Genomic DNA, 20143 nt, shown 5'->3' with positions numbered 1-20143 from the left:
TGCTTAGATGCTATGCAATATTAGCAAAGATATCATCTTCCCAGTAATTCCAGTGCCTTTTCATTAGAATACAAAGAATGCAAAACTTGACAGGAAGTAAATAATTGTTATGTGAAATGGACTTTTTATTTTTCAAAAGGAAAATGCTTTATTATGCCAATAGTCTCTGGGTTTAGCACTTTACCAGTTACATTTCTGAATGCATGTGATACATGCTTGTTCCTGTGGAAGACAGTGTAAATTGACTAACGACTGGAACATTTATGAATGGTGGTAGTATTGATAAACTGTGTAAACTTGCAGGAAAACCTAAGGAAAAGTTTTAGTAAAGCTTAAAATGCAGCTTGGTTTTTTTTGTTCTGCTAATAACATGGTTCTGATGGTTATCAGTTCAGAACACTATTCAATTCTTGTGACTTGAATAACTGACTGGTTAACAGGCTGAGTAATGTATTCAGAAGATTGAAAGGGGTCCTTCTGATGTTTCCCTGTGGTTAACTTGTCCCCATCCCTTTCACAAACCTAAAAACCCAAGATGCTTCAAATGAGGAAAAAGAAACAACTGCATTAATGTTGGATCAGAACATGTATTGGCACAATATTATATTGTTTATCAGAAATAGTGAATAATAGATAAGTTACAGCATGAGCATGGCTTCTATTAGAACATCTTATCTGAAGGATCCAAGAGATAAGTAATACATGGCATCAGTGAGCAAAGTGGTAACTCCTATTCCAGCCTGTGTTTTGGGAATGGGCTTGCTCCCTGCTGCCTCCTGGAAGCAAGTTTATAATGGCATTATGATGTCTTCAGTCATTCTTCTCCCTTCCAAGCTGGGGTACTTATGAGTTCCCTTTAAGTTTTGAGTTAAAGGAAGCCTAGAGAATTTGAGTTTAATAACATCTTAAAGTCTTCCTTATATAACGGTTTCTATTGCTACATCTGTTGCACAGATGAATTTACTACTCATATGGGTTTTCTGAAAGAAAGCAGTAGACAGGGGAGTTATGCTAAAAGTAAATATAGCTTGAGACCCAGACCAGTCAAATGTATTAAAGGCAACGTAGAATATCTAAAAGGCTCTTATTTCTGTTTATATGATAACCAAAGAAGCAGGTTTTTTAAAGTTATAAACTTCCTCAGTTTTGAAGGGTTGTGTCTTACCTGTCATTTGTGATGTGAAGGTGTGTGTACTTCAGAGGCAACATTCAGGGACATCCTAAAACCTCTGCTGTTTTCTCAGTGGTTTTATACACATCATATATGTATAAATTTGTCATTTTGTGACCCCTGTGAGCTTTGGCAGACTTTGCTTAATTTTTTTTTCATAATTGACTTTGTGTATAGTATTAAAAGTATCTGTTCTAAGTGAAAATGAATATTAAGATGCCCATTTGTGAAGTTATGTGATATATGGTTTTTAACATTAAAAACCAATTTGAAAGAATGATTAAACTCTAGGATTTTTATTGCTACATCAGGCTAAAGTATTTTTCTCACTCTTTCAGTTGATAAGCTCTATGAGCTCAGTAGCAGAGCACTGTCTCCCCTCCTTACTGCGCACCTTGTTTGACTGGTACAGGCGTCAAAATGGAACAGAAGATGAATCTTATGAATATAGACCTCGGTCAAGCACAAAATCAAAGGGGTAAGAATTTTCCTTGCAGAAGCCTATTTGATTTTTCTGTGCTTTCTCTTAAGAAAACGTGTGCTCTGTACTTCAGTGACAAGTATGTTGTATTTGGATTTACCTAAATTTGTATAGAAGGTACACAGACTTCTTTGAGGTAGTGTAATTTAACTTAACTTAATTATCTGTAGATAATATACATGAAGTGACCTAATGGTTTTGGTGTGGCTATACAGAAAGATATACCAGTTGGATACTGGTAATTCTAAGCTAGTTGGTCCCTTTTTTGGTTTGATTATTGTCAGGTCCTTTCAGGAGGAGGGGGCAAGATGCCAGTGCTGTGCCAAACCCCCAGGTCTTTCCACCTCTCCATTTTATATACATCTGCAACAGTGATTACATGCAAAACACTGCAGTCATTGTCTCTGCAATATTTGTGTTCAGTCTTGTGTCTGATACCTGTGTTCTTGATTTCTTACTTTAGGGATGACCAACAACGTGAAAGAGATTATCTACTTGAAAGGAGGGACTTAGCTGTAGATTTCATTTTTTGTTTAGTTTTAATAGAGGTTCTAAAACAGGTAAGATTTTTGCTTTGGCAAATTAATTTTAATATTTTGATTTTAATGTTGGTTTTGATAATCTCCTTTAAATTTTTATTTTAAAAACTAGAACATATCTATGATGAGCATATGCAAGGCTGTAATTATACTCCCAGTTACATAAAGCCTTTGGCCTCTCCTGCCTTTTCTTTACATGCCTGCATTATCTCAGTTCAAGTGTCTTGGAAAGCTGCTGATGTACTGCAAAAAGCAGAACTGTAAAAAATAACATTTTATTTATGTTCAGTACCCTTTGCAAGCTTAAAGGTTTTTGAAATACAGGTTGAAGTTGTTGGATAATGAGATTAAAATGTACTTAAAAATTAGAGAAGGTATCTAACTTTGCTTAGGAGTATCCTTATTTGTCTAAGAATACCAGTGCAGATTGTGTAAACGTTATATATTGCAGAATTAGCATGATATATGCCAGCAAAAGATGTGTCCTTGTACACTGGTGGGAGAGATTTCTCCAAGGCATCTCACAGTACTGTTTGTTTGCTTCATACATACATGTATGTATAGGTGCTACATACATGTAAGTGATATGTGCATTTCAGATACCTGTTCATCCAGTGCCAGATCCTTTAGTACACGAAGTTCTAAACTTGGCTTTTAAGCACTTTAAACATAAGGAAGGGTAAGTTTCACTTGTGTACTTTAAAATATTTTGTATTACCAGCTTGTGCTTGCTTATTGTGATTGCTGTCCTTCGCCTCAGATGTAACATGTTGGTGATAATACCGGTGGGAATGAACACTGGTTGATGTCTTCAAATTGAAAGCATATCCTGAAAGAACACAGCTCTGTGTTCAACGTAACACTGAGTTTATTTTGTGTAGAATATACAGAATGATTTGAGTCCTCGGGCATAGTAAGAAAAATCTGAGTTTGGATAAATTCAGTAGAATTTCTATCCAGAATATCTTCCTTTTGAAATAAGAAATGAAACTACATTACTTTAAATGTCACCCATGCATTTTATATTTGAATTTAATTGTTTTTATGGTAATAATTTGCCTGCTAGGGGACAAACATTTCATTCCAATTGAGAACTTGCTTGGTGTTTAGAAGAACAATTTGTTTAATTTAATGTATTTCATGTATTTAGTGAGTTTTTTTCCCTTTATTGTTTGGGGTTTTTTTCCTCTCTAGGTATTCAGGAACCAACACTGGGAATGTGCATATTATTGCAGACTTATATGCAGAAGTGACAGGCGTTCTTGCTCAATCAAAGTAAGTTCAGTCTCTGGCTCTTTGTGTTTAGGGACAAACCAATGTAGACTTAAAGACTGTTTGATATAGCAGAATCTATTCATGTCCCCAGTAGCTAATCCTGTAAGTGTCAAGTGGGGTAAGGTGAAGTGTGTTGTGTCTGTCTTATGTCCCAGCGCAAGAAAATTGAGCAAATCAAGAAATAATCTTTAGTACAGTTGCTTTGCAGTCAGCTTGTAGGGGCAGGGAAGAGAGGCCCTCTGCCAGTCAACTGTTATTTAATTAACAGGTATAATCTAATGTTCTGATCATTGTAGGCACTCTAAGATGCCTAGATTTGAAGTACCAGCGTTCGTCTTGCTTGCATTTCTCATACAGCAGCTGCAGTTATTGTTACAGACTCAAGGAATTGGTTCAAAATTATAGGCCTCATACGAAAGCAAATAAGAATGCAAATAATTGCCATGTCTATGCCTTTTCAGGTTTCAAGCTGTTAGGAAGAAGTTTGTCACTGAATTAAAGGAACTGCGACAAAAAGAACAGAGTCCTCATGTAGTACAGAGTATCATCAGTTTGATTATGGGAATGAAGTTTTTTCGAGTAAAGATGTATCCTGTGGAGGATTTTGAAGCATCATTTCAGTTCATGCAGGTAAACAAATGCTTCAGTAAACTGAAAGGAGTATAATTTTAAATGTTAAGTCATGAAGGTACGATTACACTTGCTGTGATCAGTCACTCTCTCTACTTGTGTGCCATCCTTCATCCTTTTCTGTTTAGTTCCTAGTTTTTCAGAGGTATGAATTATTTGTTTCTTTGCAGTTTGTGAGTACCTGGAACTTTCACAATTGCCTTAGTAGTGTGGCAAACCTGTAATATATGAATTTAGGACTGAATGAAAATGGATAGCAATCAAATAATTTTCTGACTTTAGGAAAGTGTATTAAAGAAAAAGAATTATGTGATATATCATTTTTAACAGATGAGATGTCAAGACATACTTTTCTTTAAAAACACTTCACTATGGATTATTTATTGTGTATGGAATATTTAATTATCTTTACTTTTCTTTGCATCAAAGTATTTTGAAAATGAAAATTAGTATTTAAAAATAAAATATAATTTTCCAGTAATTCGAATAAAGGTAAGCATTAAATTATTTTAAGCTTCAAAATAATCCGAGGGAAAATGTACATATTTATATTCTTTTGTATTCTGAGTACTGTTTATATTCTGAGTAAAAAGTAAATAGCTATCTGGTATTACAAATGTCCTTTCAATTCATTTAGGTCTATTGCTGGGCAAACAGTTTTAAAGTTTTTATGTTTTGTGAAGTTGATACTGTTAAGGAACATAAAAGTAACTCAAACACATTACATGTTTTAAATTAGAATAGGCAACGAATGTTAGGCTACTAGTGTTTTTATGGCATAGTTATGTTTGTGTTCTTTTTTCTAAATATTTTTCTAATGTTTTCTTACTAAGGAGTGTGCTCAGTATTTCCTGGAAGTAAAAGACAAAGATATAAAACATGCACTTGCTGGTTTGTTTGTGGAAATTCTCATACCTGTGGCTGCTGTAAGTATTTGAATCCCCCCTGCACACTCTTCCTCCCACTTTCAATTGGGGTCTCATTATTAAAATTCTTCAATAAATCCTCAAAATATTACATTTTTATAGATTCAGAAAGACATCTGGTACCTAAGGAGGGCTTACAGACAGCTGAAGAGGGACTTTTTACATGGGCGTGTAGTGATAGAACAAGGGGGAACAGTTTTAAACGGAAGGAGGGTGGGATTAGATTAGATATTAGGAAGAAATTCTTTACTGTGAGGGTGGTGAGGCACTGGAACAGGTGGCCCAGAGAAGTTGTAGATGCCCCATCCCTGGAAGTGTTCAGGGCCAGGTTGGATGGGGCTCTGAGCAACCTGGTCTAGTGAAAGGTGTCCCTGCCCACAGCAGAGAAGGGAGTTTAGATTATCTTTAAGGTCACCTCCAACACAAACCATTCTGTGACTGTTACTTAGATTACAAGCACCTTCACAGTCTTAAAGGGAAGTAGGTTGGCTAAATGTGTCAGCTAGGTTCCAAAGTTTTTTCAGTACTTTAAAGCATTATCTGTTTTCTAGACACCTTTCTTACCAGAGCATTGTGTGATTTTATATGTGCTCTAAAAATTTGAAATTTCCTTGGTTTAATATTTGTTTTTTGAAGGGTCTTGTGGGAAATGGATCTGTAGAATTTGTAGAATTCTCTACAAATCCGTTTCCCACAGGTCTTGTTGACTTTTCTTTGTTAGCTGAAACCTTTTAAGTTCTTTCTGTAATGAGCTATGTAATGTTTTTACAGTATGATAAGGAGAGTATAAACTCCTATGCAGGAAGGAAAAGCATAGGTTTTGGCTAAATAAATAAAAATCATTTGTAGAGGTGAATGTCCACTAGATTTAGTCCTTCAAGTGGAAGAGCAGTCAATCATCTCCTCTGTGTATTTTAAATCTAAAAGTAGAAATTTCACACAGCAGCCATGAACAAGGAAAAAAACCTCATTATCATCACAGTGTTGGATGTACTGTGCCTGTAACGCTGCTTGTGAGAGTGTTTCAGTCAAAACAGGCTCTCTTTCCTCCCAGGCAGCTTTGTTTGGTTGTGTGAAGCTTGTTCAATAGGTCAAGAAGAAATTACGGCACCCGAGTATAATTCAAGTTGATATTTACCACAAGCTCAGTTAATTCCATCATAGTAGATTGATACTTGCTAGGATTGTTGTGTAAAACGTTAGTTGTATTAGCAGATGCCAGGCCACGCTGTGTTTGGCATGCAATCCCAAAAGATGGTAGTTTGTGGCTCTAACTGGAACATGTAGATCTTGTTTTGTAGAATAGGATCTACAAAAAGTAGCATGCTGGGAGGGCATGCCATCTGAGCAAGATCATAGGAAAAGAAAGATAACTCTGAACTCTTCATCCTCTTTTAAATCGTTTACTTTGCCCTGGGCAAAGGCCTCTTTCCCTTCTGTGGTCTCAGTCTTCGTTTTTTGAGTGTTTTTTTTGGTGGTGGTTTTCTTGTTTTGGATGGTTTGGTGCTGGTGGTGGTTTTTTGTTTGTGTTTTTGTAGGGTTTGTTTGGTTTTGGTTTTTGTTTGTTAGTTTTTTGGTTTGGCTGTTTTTGATTGGCCAGTTAGGTTTGGTATTCTTGGGAGTTTGGGTTTTTTATTATTATTTTTAAATTACAAAGGAGACAATCTTTTTTCATAAGACATAACTGGAAAGAGGTGCTTCTAGTAGTAATTGTTTATGGGAAGAAGTTTTGATCTTACCCAGGCATGCTTACAGTCTTCTACAGAAGAACAGAAGAATTTCTTTTCTATCAAAGAGTGAACACATTTTGTCTTTTTGAATTCTGTAGTTGCTTGGCAGTTGGAGTGGGAGTGCTGGGTGAAACTACTTAGCACTTAGGTAAATGCAAATATTAGTTTGCAGAATCATAAACACAGTGAAAACTGCCCTTGAAATAATGAAGAATAAGCAGCATTTGGGAGTTGGGACTATCTGCTGGCAAGGGCAGAGGCACGAACACTGACTGTGCCGAGCGCTTGTGGTGGTGTGTGATCCCTCCTGCAAGCACAGCCTGAGTCAGCGCCTCTGCTGGGGAGGGAGGCTTGATCTTCCCTTCTGACTCACTCAGTCTCTAATCATTTCATACAAATGGAGCTTCTTAAATAGAAGCGAAGAGCTCCCACCCAGGCTGAGGTGCAGTTTGAGCAGGTTAGTCATTCTCTTGGAAGATGTGAGATGCAACTTGGAATATTTTTTATGCAGCTGAAGGAATTGAATGTAGATTTCTCTGTATCTTGGATACAGAAAATCACTCAAGTGAGGAAGCTGTAGGGTTTCAGCATTGAGACATCTTTACTGTCATTCTCTTGCTTAGTCATTCTGGCATTCCAAGATACCTGACCTGATTTGGACCCTGCAGGTATGATGAATCACAGCATATTTTACAGCAGGGAAGTTGGGGCTGTTCTGAAAGCCTAAGGTTATATCCCAAAGCAACAATGAAGTGATGACAGCAACTGTCTGATTTCTCATTTGGAGATAGCAGAGTACTAATCAGTCTATAGCCTAAGAATAGCTAATTAGCAAAAGATAAATAATTTGGTACATAGGAAGCAATTTAAATCATAACTACTTTCTCAGTTTTTTCTTCTTGAGTCTGTACACATTACAGAGATACATGCTATTTTTATGTTTCTACATCGTGATGGTTTTAGAGTGTTCTTAGCAAGGTGGACATGATTTTTCTTTATATGGTGTTAGTAGATATAATGTTTATATAATATTAATAACTATAAATAATAAAAAATAACAAAAAAAATCTTACATTGTAAGGAAATTACATGTACAGAGGACCTCTTCCAAAAAAGCCATTTCAATCTCCAGCACCCCACCCAAATAAAGCAGAAACAGCTTAAAACAGTAGGTTTAAAATAGTGTTTAAACAGTCCATCCTGGGGATCCAGAGAGAAGCCTAAGAGCCTTGCAGGGGTTTCAGTAAAGAAGGCGGTATCTGCCTAAATTGTGGAAAGAAACCTGTTCTGTGTGCAAGAAGGATGTGGGGCTCCATGTGCATTTCATTAATTCTGAAAGCTCAGCAAAGACAACTTGCACGATTGGTTGATGGGTAATCCTGTGGGTTATTTCTTAACTTTCCAGTTTTCAGTGTTAAAACAGAAAAGAAAATAGGAGCAGTTAAGAGGGGAACTGTGAAAGTTACAGATACTATTTTTTAAATAAATGTAAATATGCATATGAAGAGCTTCAATGTTGTTTTTAATTGTTAGTTGGTATCAAATACATTTTCTTTTTTAAGTATGGTATAGAGACCACATTCTTAAACCAAATTATTTTAGTGGGCTGTTTTGTTGGGGTGGAGTTTTTTGTATGTTTGCTTTAATTGTTAGTTTTAACCATGTGGTTGTAGTATATGACATGATTTCTTATGCTTCTGTTTATATTTCAGATAAATACACTTAAATACCTCCCTAATGTGAAATTTAACTTTTGAATTATTTTGAATTCATAGATATCTTAATGTATATTTAAATTGCCTTCTGTGTAAATTTTTAAGCGCATTAATTTGTGGTGTTTTTTTTTTAATAGGCTGTTAAAAATGAAGTGAATGTGCCATGTTTGAAAAATTTTGTGGAGATGCTTTATCAGACTACCTTTGAATTGAGTTCAAGAAAGAAGCACTCGCTGGTATTTTAAAGAAATATTTCAACTTCTCAGTTTTGATAATTTTAGGCTCTTAAGCTAGAACATTATATGAGGAAAAGCTTATCAAGCCCATATTAATTTAAATCTTAACGCCTCAGAATAATTAAATTCCCACAGTGTATGTGCATTTGTTCTATTTTTGCTGTTTCTTTGTGCAGATACGTGCTCTTATCTCACATGTGAGATTGTCTTGAAATCAATGCTTCTTTTTGATTATTTTAGTGGGCTTTAGCAGAGTTATTTAACCTAATGTCTCTTTACTAAAAACGTGCATTCAGGGTGTCTGAATATATTTAAATTAGGGTTAATTAAAAGATGCAAATGTCGGACAAGACTTCTTCAGTAAAATAGCAGCCTGTTAATAGCCCTGCTCTGCCTGTTCCTCTCCTCTGCCTGTTCCTCTCCTCTGCCTGTTCCTCTGCCTGTTCCTCTCCGAACCTCTCTGAACCTCTCCGAACCTCTCCGAACCTCTCCGAACCTCTCCTCTCTGAACCTTTCCTCTCCCTTGTTTTTCTTTTTCCAATATTTTTTTATTATCTCTTATTTTTGCAGTATTTGGTTATTTTTGCTGACTATGGCAGCCATGTTTCAAGTTGGTTCACTTCACTTTAGTGAAAATGTAGAGCTAATTTTTGCATTTCAGTTGGCATATTCAGTAAATGCAAGTGAATTTAAAATGTTTTATTCTCACTTTCATGTTATGGACAAACTTCACTTTCTAGTATTCTGCACTTACAAAGCATATATCATTGTATTGGTTAAACTCCTTAGGTAAGAATAACATAAAGTGGTTGATACTGGTATTCAAAATGTCATTTTATTTTTGAAGTTAGAAATGTTGTATCAAGAGTACTATTTACCTACTCATCCTTTCGTTTTGCTTCGTAACAAGAAAAGCTGCAGTCAGATTTGGTACCTATCACCATTATGTGTTAAAGTATGTGGTACTTAATCAAATCTTACCTTACTAGAGCAAAGCTAAATCATACTCTGCATATTCACAGATTTAAATCAAATTATACTGTGGTTCATTCCTCACTAAAAGTAGATCTTGACTAGAAGTAACATTTCTGACAACTTCAAGTCTGTCTCAGTTTTTACTGAGTTGATGATTTTCCTGAATATTCTTGGAGGCAGTTCACGTGCGCAGCATGTGGAATTACATGATTTGAGTCCTGTGGTTCAGGGAAAGCATGAGCATTGTGTGAAGGGTCACTCTGCTCCCAGCCCTGGTTTGACATCAGGCCTAGCTGGGGGATCAGCTTCACCTTGGTCCCAGTGCCCCAGTCTGACCCCTTGAGCTCTTACCCAGGGCACTGTGCCTGGCACGAGGGTCCCAGTGCAGGGGAGAGGCTGCCACGCAGTGCCAAAACTGTGAGAGTGAGGGGCAACAACCAACTGTGTCTCATTCTCAATGTACAGCGCTTAGGAGGTCTGCAAAGAGCAATTTGATCAATTCTTTTTCCCCCCTACTCATAGGCTTTGTATCCATTGATCACCTGCCTGTTGTGTGTCAGTCAGAAACAGTTTTTTTTAAATAACTGGCACGTTTTCCTGCAGAACTGTTTGTCACATCTAAAGGTAAGAATCCTTTTTAATTAAGGAACTGTTGCAAATCACTAGCATTTATTACAATATGTTCTCAGTATTCTTGTGCCAAATAAACAATGAATAATATTTGGCTGTTTAAAAGGACACTGAAATATTTTTCTAAAAAGAAATTAAGTGTTTCGAGTCACTGTATTAAACTTAGCAGTTAAGTTTTAATATCCAACAATGTCATGTTGGAAATAAGTGTGGTCCCCTTGGGGATTATAATTTTTATTGAATAAAATCTGCAGAAGTGTCTGCTAATAAGGGCTGTTCATGCCAGAGATAATACAGACTGTAATTCTCTACGTGCCAATTATATGCGAGAACATAAGTGGCTGTCTGTTCTTTCAAGTAGAATGTTTAGGAAGTGCAAACTTTCTGTCTCATGTTCACTTATTGAAAGAACAGAAAATAAACTGTGGGACCTGAAAAGATGTTTTATCTACAGCCTGTGATACATATTTTAAAAAAATAATTACAGTGTCCCTTTAACTTTTGCCTTCTGTTGATATAATTGTAACCATCAATTGGTTGATAAAGACATCAAGATACTTACAAATCAGTCGCTTTCTTGTAGTTATTGTACATGTTCTTTCCTTGATTATGATTAACATAATTCATGATTCTGCCTAATGTGTTGATTCTGAAAATGTAACAAATTCTTTGATCCTCCTTCACAACACTGATTCTGGTTAGCTGTGAGTGACAGTTATGAAGTTTATTCATAAAATATGTAAACCAGCATGAAGTCCAAAGGAAAATGGTTTAGCTGCTTGGATTGATTTGAAGGGTCATTTTGTTCTTACAACATCTTTCACACCTTTCTGTTGCTTGTTGGGTTCTGTATATTTTTCATCTAACATTATTGCAGTTCTTTTGCAATATTTGCCTTGATTTTTGTTTTGTGGTTTATTTTGCTTATGGAGGCTGCTTGTGCTTTTGTTTTTAAAGCTTTTAAAAAACTCCTTACAATCTTGGAGTTGCCTTTTTCTGGCATAATGTCCATTGCTGGTAATGGATGTATTAAAACTATAAATGCCAGTGAGTTTTACTGGTGGTTGCTGAGCATGCATTTTATATTTTACTTAGATTTGTTAACCACTAACAGCTTAACACATTTACTGTAAGGCTCTATTCAGCAGAAATTCCACATATGAATTTCTGCAATTCAGAATTTGCAGTGTTATGATGCTATGCTGTCAATGAGTTCTTTAGGATATTTTATGGCTTGGTTTAATTTGGCACACCAAATGCTATCAAGTTTTTTGGGTGCCTGCCTTGTTCAGAAACTTTGTTGAGCTTAATCTTGAAAAATACAGCCCCACTGTCCTCATGTGTCTTACGAATTAATGTGTTCCTTTGTTTCTGAAGCTAATTAAATGCATGCACTCTGTAATAAGTAATCTCATTAATTTATAAATCTGAATTTCACAGCAGTTTAGTCTTTCAGATTCCCCCCTCCCTCCCATTTTATTTCCTGATTTTCTAATGACTAAAATTATTTTATTTGGAGTTACTTAAATATGTAAAATGAAATAAGAAATTCCAAATCCATTGCCTCTAGTGTCCTTGTTATTAATGAAGTAAATTTGAGAGTTACTAGGAGATACTTAGAGCACTAACAGGATTCATCTACTCCTACTGTATTTGTTGAAATTAGCAAATTAGGAATTGAAATAATGGTAACATTTAGAGTGTGTCACAGGGATATTCTGTGAAGAGTACAGGCAGGCTAGCAAGTCAGCAAGAGGTAATGAGGTCATGGATTCATCGTGCTCTCTTCATTCCTTGGTGGCTGCCCAGTGCAAACTCTTAGTCTTGAACACCACGTTGCACTTTGGTGACTGAAATCAGCCATTTCCCATTTGTGTGAAAGCTCACACCTTTGCAGTCTCCCCACAGTACCTGATGCAGTTTGTTCATACCCTGCCTTACCTTCTGCTGCTACGTCAAATTTGATAATGCTCCTGAGAGTGCTCTGAATCCTCAGCCTGGCAGTATTTATGGTCTTTGTAAACACTGTGCTGGGTTTCAATGCACATTGCCTTTAGTTATCCTCAAAGCAGACCTAATGTGTGGGGAGAACATCCCAGCCTTGCTGAAAGGAAGAAACCCAGTGGTCTGGACCAATGCAAATAGCACATCAGTGAGTTGTAAGAGTCAGTTGAGACCAAGAGTGTACGAAAGGGTTGGGTTTTTTCGGGTATATGTATAGCTAGCTTTGTCCCACAAAGCTGTTGGGATGTGGTTCAGCACCAAGCCCAGCAGGTTTTTTACACACTGTAGTGTAGGCAAAATTCTGAATTTGTTTGGCAGTCAGTAAAGCTGGTCAGTATTGTAAAACACTTTGCTTACTTTTTTTGACTAGTATTTACACAGACTAATTCTAGCAAGTGTGTCAGAAAGTTGATAAATTCTTGGATGAATCTGAGTTGTGGTATCTTTGCTACCTCTTCTGGAGAGAGGAGGGAACTTTTTAAAAAGCTGCAGAAATGGGAGAGAACAGTGTCTGTCATTCTGCACCACTGTTGGCTGGAAAAAGTATTTTTTTTTCCTCACAGTTTACATATAGTGTCTGTTACCACAAAACCTTGAAAGCTGAAGGAATGTTTTCTGCCACTATAGGAAACCCTTTATTTCTACTGAATAGAGTCCTTGCTAGACAGCTATCTGTTGGTTTTGAGCTTTTTTTCATCTAACATGCATGTGCCTTCCATTCTCATGTTTGTTATGTTTTGCTGTCTCACATTGCTTTATTTAGATGCCATCTAACAACAGTATCAGAAAACAAATAGAAACACTGCAGGTGAGTTAATATGTTGTTGTAACTCAGTGAAATGTTGCTTTGTCTCATGTAAATACTTTTGTTTTGGTTTTTTTTATGTTATTTGTTGTATTTTGTGCTTTCCTTTCTTTGTAAAATTGCTGTTAGTACCATTAAGAAGCAACAGGACTAAGAATAGCTGATGTTTCAAAGATCTTTTTCTCTTGCCAAGGGAGTAAAGGAGAAAGAACAGAAATTTGTCTAATACCAATTTTTCCTTGGGGGTGAAATTGTGGCTTTGTGAGATCAATTATTAATATCACAGCTGGTTTCTCTGAACAGCAGTGCATGTTTCCACTGGAAAATAACTACCTATTCAGATGTATGGGTTTTCTGTTACTTCATTTCAAAAAGTGTCTTGCATGTGAGCAAACTGAAAACATTTTCACAATACAAAAATGTGAAACTGATTTACTGTCACAACTTGCAGTGCACTAACTTGAAAGACTTTTACACTGTTGGTTTTGCAGGTTTTAAAAAGTAGAAATTGTTTTAGTTCAGAACAGAAGAAAAGTTTAACATCAGTATTAAAAAGTACTTTCTTCAGTAAGTGACTACATTTGACTAATGTGGAAAAAATGCTATTTTGTTTCTTGCCATCATTGAAATTTGTTTCATTGACTCATTTTAATGTGTCATGTAAAACCACCATAATTTGCTCTTACGTTTTCGGTTTTGTAACAGACACTGTTCCCGACAACTTTTCTCATAGTCTGCTGATGCCATAATTTATGTTAAAAGTTTTAGGATTTTAAACAAAACAATGTTAAAAAACCCCAATATAGACTACTTTAAAATCTGACAGACATTATCTAAAAAAAGACTAAAATTCAGCCAGGTTGTTGAATTACATAGCCATCTATTCCTTATTCTGATTGCTCTAATGTCTAAGAGAAAATAAATACTGACATCTTGATACCAGGTGTACATGAAGTATGCAGTGATTCAGACTCCAAAAGCAATTTTCTTCTAGCATATTTGTTTAGTTCTTCATTATAGGAAATGATAATGAAAATTTTCAATGCTTAAAATAATAAAAGTACTGCAGGATTTATTTTGTAACTATTTATAAAAGGTGAATGCCTCTTTATATGCTCCTTTTTTTCTTTGTAACAAGCAAACTTTGTCATAACTACTCAGAAGTAGATCTCTTGGATGATACACCTGCTAACAGATGGAACATTGTTTACACATTATTAAAATACCTGCTACCTCTGCCTTTTCTTATTAGATGATTGAAAGCCAACAATAATTTTCTTGTTTACTTCTGGACCTGTAAATTAAGCTCCCCTGGAGAATATCAGAAATTAGAAAATTGAAGCATTACTCAGTTCCAGATGCATTTCATACAGACTTTGATAACACTTGTAACCAATGGATTCCCCAGCTTGCTTTGACAATCAGGAATTGTTGGCTTGTACATTAATACAATGAGTAATGGTATTGTGGAGTTTTTGCTGTTTAAGCTGATTCGAGTCAAAGCTTTCACAGTCTTACCCTCTGATACAGATCCATTTGCTTGTTCCTCACAGTAGCACTGCAGGTAATTACCTGAGCAGTGAGACATTTATCAGTGTGAATAGTAACCAGGGACAGGTGTAACTTCCTCCTGGATAGGTTTCGTCCAGATCACTTTCCTAGATTTACCCACTGCCTGGTGACAGGTGCTAACAGTGAGGTGATGGCAGCACACACTGATGTGTGAAGGGAGGGTAGAACAGCACTATCACTGATGCAAACTGGGTTAAGGTATTCCCTTTAATATTCTGGTGGTCAGTCTTGTGTGTTACTTGTCTGTACTGCTTTGAAATACCACTTCTGCCTCTGTGATTCTGTGATAGGCTTCTAGCCTTCCTTAAAATAAGATGCTGCCAAAACCAATAGTCTGGACCCAGCAGTGTTAAAGCTACTAAAATGACTCTCCTTTGTGTATATAGTCTTTTACACAGACACACACATGAAGGTATTTTGATCAGCTTACAGTGCAAGTTGGACTTACTGCCGGAATTAATGTATAGGGAGCATTGAGATTGTGGGGGAGAGAACCATGAATGAGACCATGTCTTTTTGAGCAATATGGTTTTAGTTCCACTTACACTCTTTGTGAATTTGCATTCTGTTTGTCCTGGAAGGACAAATTCATCTGCTATTCTGACTCACTGGCTTGTGGCACAAATTATGAAATTAATTATGTTTAAGTCACCATAGATATGTTTCAAAACAGAGAGACTTCACTGGAGATGGAGGAGTTGTGGTTTTGGGGTTCTTTTTTTTGCCTTTTTTTGGTTTTGTTTGGGATTCTTACTTTGAATTGGGATAATGCCTAAAACATTGATGACAGGGAATCATTTATGATATTCAGGAGTTTATATTTCTGGCCAAGTCCAGGAATCTTGCTGAACACTTCTAGATTGTAAGAACTCCAAGGATCCCTATTTGAAAAGCAGGTTTCTGGAGGTGGTACAAAGAATATTAGTTACTTACTGTTTTACACAATTCAAGAGCTCAGAGGAGCAAAGCTAAACTCATAGTAGCAGCTTTAAGACAAAAATAATTTTGCATTCAGTACATAATTTAAACTGAATTGTGCTGCTAGATTTTATATTAATTCAAGAAAAGGTAGCATAATTGTTTGCAATAAAAATTCATTGAAAGTGGGCAAGCACTAATACAGCCTGCAGGAGTGTCTGCATTGTGTGGAGCCACACTCAGAGATGCATCCTTGTGTGCCTGCCCTGTTTTGCATTTTCTTCTGCACCTGCTACTGTCTGCTGTCACAGAGTGAGTGATGGAATGAGACCTTGGGCCTGATCCAAAGCAGCTACTCCAATATTTTAGACAAATTATAAATTAGTTTGCTATGAAGTAGGCATTTGTTGCCAATGGCTTTCTGAGAAAAGTTCTTGAAAGCAATATACTCTTGGTGTGTTCATCTCAAGAGGAATATCTGCTTCTTAGTTACTGCTCTGCTCTCAGACTTAGAGATGTATGAAATGAGCTGGAATTACTAGTTAAAATTTGAGAGAGTTTTGGAAATATGCAATACAGGCTTCCTTTTATGAAAAAATATCAAAAACTTGTAGTCAGTATTAAACCCATTTGCTTTCATTGTTAAAAAATTATTTTCAAAAGTAAATAAACATTATAATATAATTTTTTTCAGTGTCTCACAGGCAACAATAACTGTATTTCTAAATTTATTTTACAGAATAAAGATCCCAAAATGTCCCGAGTTGCACTGGAATCTTTGTATAGGTTACTGTGGGTTTATGTTATTAGAATTAAATGTGAAAGCAACACTGTGACTCAAAGGTAAGTTCATTATGCAAAGTATTTTAAACTGCTGATGATGGAGATTTTATTCCCACCTAGTGATATCAGAAGAGATCTTGAAGCCAGCTCAGGGGTGATTTAATCATGTAAACAGAGGACCAAACATTTTGTCTTAATAGAGAAAACCAAAAGCCCTTGAGTACTTTGATAGAAAGAAGGAATAGAATCTGGAATTGTCTTTGCTGGGATAGAAGAAGGCAGAAAGATAAGCAGGGAATTTATTCAAGTTTAAAGGCACTAATAGTGACAGAACAAATCGGGTATGAAGTGTCCATCACTAAGTATGACTGGAAATGAAAAGGTTTTCTTTAGAATTGTGTATAATGAGAATTTGGAACAGTCATTCAGATTTTGCCCGTCCTCCTGACTATTAGTAAATGGTTTAAAACAGGATATTTCACAGAGGAACCCATGATCCTATTGCCTGTGACAGCTGGGGCTGTGCTTCCTCTACGTGGTCCTAGCTCTCATGGGCTCCTGTATTATTTCATAGTAGCCTCCCCCAACACACACTTACAGATTTGAACTGTAGCATCTATGCTGTTATAAGGAGCTATTTTTGAAAGACCTTTTTATTTCTTTTTGTTTCTAAATCCTTGTAGCCGTCTCATGAGCATTGTATCAGCACTTTTCCCAAAAGGATCGCGTAGTGTGGTCCCACGAGACACACCTCTGAATATATTTGTGAAGATTATTCAGTTCATTGCTCAGGTAAGAAAACATCTAGGTAGACCTATAATAGTGGGATGAACATTATTTGGAAGAAATGTAAATTTAAGGTTCATTTTTGAAATGTTGGCACTGAATTAGTGGTCTCATATCTTGAGTAGAATTTCTCCAAGTATTTGTAACAAATGAAAGAACTCATTTTTTTCTAGTAGTGGCAAAACTATTTTTATAAAACTTCAAAAACTGCTGTGTATGAACATGAGGATTAGTATTTGCATTTCTGTTGCACTGTTGAGGGCTGTGTGTATATATATATTTATATGGTACACTAATATAATTACTATTTCCTTTATGATATTTTTATAAGGGACAAAGCATTAGAACAGTAATATTTACTTGTATTTAGCCTGGAGACTGGCTTCTATAGACAGAAATAGTATGCAATGAATGCAGTAGTGTATAGTCGGCATTGCATTCTGATTTATATTATTTTAGGTGCTTCTCTTGTTCTAATATGAAAATGCAAGATACAGTCTCACAAGATGAACTCTCATTAATCTTTAACCGTATAGACTGAGACATCTTTTCCTGTCTTAGAAATAGCTTGTCTGTGCTTCAGCTTTCAAAACTGTTTGCTTTTGGTCATACAGGGATGAGGCAGCATACACAACTCATCACTATTTATATTTTTTTGTATTTATATTATAATTTTTTTTATTCCTTAGGCCTTCTTTTTATCCCAGTTTTTTGTTTTCTGTAACAGCTCATCTTGTTTGTAGAAATGTGTTGGATGTGAGAATTGAATTGAATCATGAATTGCCTGGAAGTTTTTTCAGGAAAAATGGTTCAACCATATCAGGAGATGAATTGTATTTAGCTGTACTAGATTAAAAAAAATCATAAGAATGAGGAAAAAATAAATATTTTCTAAACTTTTTTTTAAACTTTTAAGACATAATACCCAGTAGCTGTGCAAAGCCAAGAAATTATGCATATTACCAGAAAAGAGATGATCATGCTAATCTATTTTCCTTTATAGGAACGTTTGGATTTTGCAATGAAAGAAATAATATTTGATCTTCTTAGTGTTGGAAAATCACCTAAAACCTTCACTATTAATCCAGAGGTAATAAAAGCTCATCACTTGCATGCCATGAGAACAGGGCATTGAGGGATTTTTGGGAAGGAATTGGTTAACTACGTTTGAGCCAGGTTAGAAGCAGATTGATGAGTATCTGAAGGAGTGTTCTTCTTACAGTAAAGAAGTAATTGTTGTTGTGCACAGTTGCTGTTTGATTTTATGTGAGCAAACCAGCAGCAGCTCTACAGTTAAGACTCATTTCAACAATAATTTCAGAAAGTATTTCTTTGTTACAGTGTAACTGTAAAGCATTTTTTCAGGAAAGTCATACCTAGCTCTTCAAGACCCAGTCTAACAGATGGGATGTTTAAGCAATGTCTGTCTTCAGTGTGTTGATCTAGAGGTTCATATCAAGTCCTTGAGTGCTCAGTACTATAAAATATATCTTAGCCTGGGCCAAGTCAGTTCACCTGAATCAGTGTGGAGCAGCACAGAAAGCTAAAACTTTGTTCTTGTTACTTTCATTATCCTAATATGTAACATTTAAATAAGGTCTGTTCTACTGGAACTGTTTTGTGGTCTGTTTAAAAGAGAGGAGAAATGCAATTTGTATTTTGTCTCTGTGTTACTTCAGTATTGTAATTTCTTCTGTTTTCTCTTTGCTTTTTTGTCCCTTTTTTGTTCGTGAAGAGGATGAATATTGGCCTCAGAGTCTTCCTTGTCATAGCAGATAGCTTGCAGCAAAAAGATGGTGAACCACCAATGCCAACAACAGGAGTTGTTCTTCCTTCAGGAAATACTCTACGTGTGAAGAAAATTTTTCTTAATAAAACACTGACAGATGAGGAAGCAAAAGTTATAGGTATGTTGTATTCTTTTGTAAGGTGGCATTTCAATATGTATGTATATATTCCAAATTATTCTCAAGCAGTACATTAGTGTAACCTTATTTATGTATTTATTTTGATTGTTAGCAAGAATTGCTTTGATTCATTAGAGAGGGCTGCTAAACAGTGTTGACTCTCTGGTGTCTCAGACTGAATAGGTGGCTTTTCTTGAAGTGTTTTGCATTGCAAAATAAGCACAAAGAAGCCTGAGTGCAGTTAATGTGGTAAATAGCATGGTAAACTTTTTTTTTTCCCCTTGATATAACTCTAAAATGTCCCAAATCTCTCACAGCGGAGTGGAGTAAGACACTTTTGATCCCTGTGCCCTGTTGATCTTGTGTGAATGAGGTAGTCATCTTCAAAGGACTGTTTCAACATGTTAAATTTAAACTAGAACTATGTCATCAGTGCAGTAAGAAATTTGGCCTAAGCTGAATAAGTGGCAGATATTTTAATAAAAATATGAAAAAGGGTGATGGAACTCTTTGACTTTTCAGGAATGTCTATATACTATCCTCAAGTCAGAAAAGCACTGGATAACATTCTTAGGCATTTGGACAAAGAAGTTGGAAGGCCCATGTGCATGACCAGTGTGCAGATGTCCAATAAAGAACCAGAAGACATGATTACGTATGTACTGAATTGCAGCATTTACACTGTCACAGTAGCATCACAGTATTTTTATGCTCTAGTGTTGTAGATGCAATCATTAACGTGTTGCAGTTGTGGGGTTTTTACTGGACTATTAAGTGAATGTTTGTTTCATTAATTATTGATGAAAATGTTTGTTACCTCCTTAGTTGTGGCATGAAATTGAAAATACATTTCTAGTGTACTGAAGTGCTGTTGGTTATATACTGTATTTGTAGGGGTGAGAGGAAACCTAAGATAGATTTGTTCAGAACTTGCATTGCTGCTATCCCAAGACTGATTCCAGATGGCATGAGTAGGACTGACCTCATTGAATTGCTTGCAAGGTAAGAGAAATGGAATTCTGCTCTTAGTGGATGTTCTTTTATAAATGCAGAGTGTGCA

General features: G+C 35.9%; 1 protein-coding gene across 15 annotated transcripts in view; it reads left to right on the top strand.

The window, feature by feature from the left end:
• FRYL (FRY like transcription coactivator) overlaps nt 1-20143 on the top strand; it is a 186651-nt gene that overhangs the window by 97796 nt on the left and 68712 nt on the right. For 10 of the 15 annotated variants that reach the window (XR_010080958.1, XM_063401905.1, XM_063401906.1 and 7 more), the window contains 15 exons: nt 1510-1649; nt 2116-2212; nt 2791-2870; nt 3386-3466; nt 3928-4096; nt 4930-5022; nt 8605-8703; nt 10201-10302; nt 13076-13120; nt 16347-16450; nt 17074-17182; nt 18180-18266; nt 18912-19083; nt 19606-19738; nt 19978-20085. Coding sequence is in view for 14 of the 15 variants with exons in the window: in XM_063401905.1 (XP_063257975.1) it covers nt 1510-1649; nt 2116-2212; nt 2791-2870; nt 3386-3466; nt 3928-4096; nt 4930-5022; nt 8605-8703; nt 10201-10302; nt 13076-13120; nt 16347-16450; nt 17074-17182; nt 18180-18266; nt 18912-19083; nt 19606-19738; nt 19978-20085 (1619 nt within the window). In the remaining variant the exon portion in view is untranslated. The remainder of the gene's footprint in view (nt 1-1509; nt 1650-2115; nt 2213-2790; nt 2871-3385; nt 3467-3927; nt 4097-4929; nt 5023-8604; nt 8704-10200; nt 10303-13075; nt 13121-16346; nt 16451-17073; nt 17183-18179; nt 18267-18911; nt 19084-19605; nt 19739-19977; nt 20086-20143) is intronic. The other 5 variants (XM_063401909.1, XM_063401902.1, XM_063401908.1 and 2 more) reach the window with 1 other exon arrangement.

This window comes from Prinia subflava, chromosome 7, assembly GCF_021018805.1.
Source record: "Prinia subflava isolate CZ2003 ecotype Zambia chromosome 7, Cam_Psub_1.2, whole genome shotgun sequence".
Classification (NCBI taxonomy): domain Eukaryota; kingdom Metazoa; phylum Chordata; class Aves; order Passeriformes; family Cisticolidae; genus Prinia; species Prinia subflava.
This window is presented reverse-complemented; position numbering and strand designations above follow the sequence as displayed.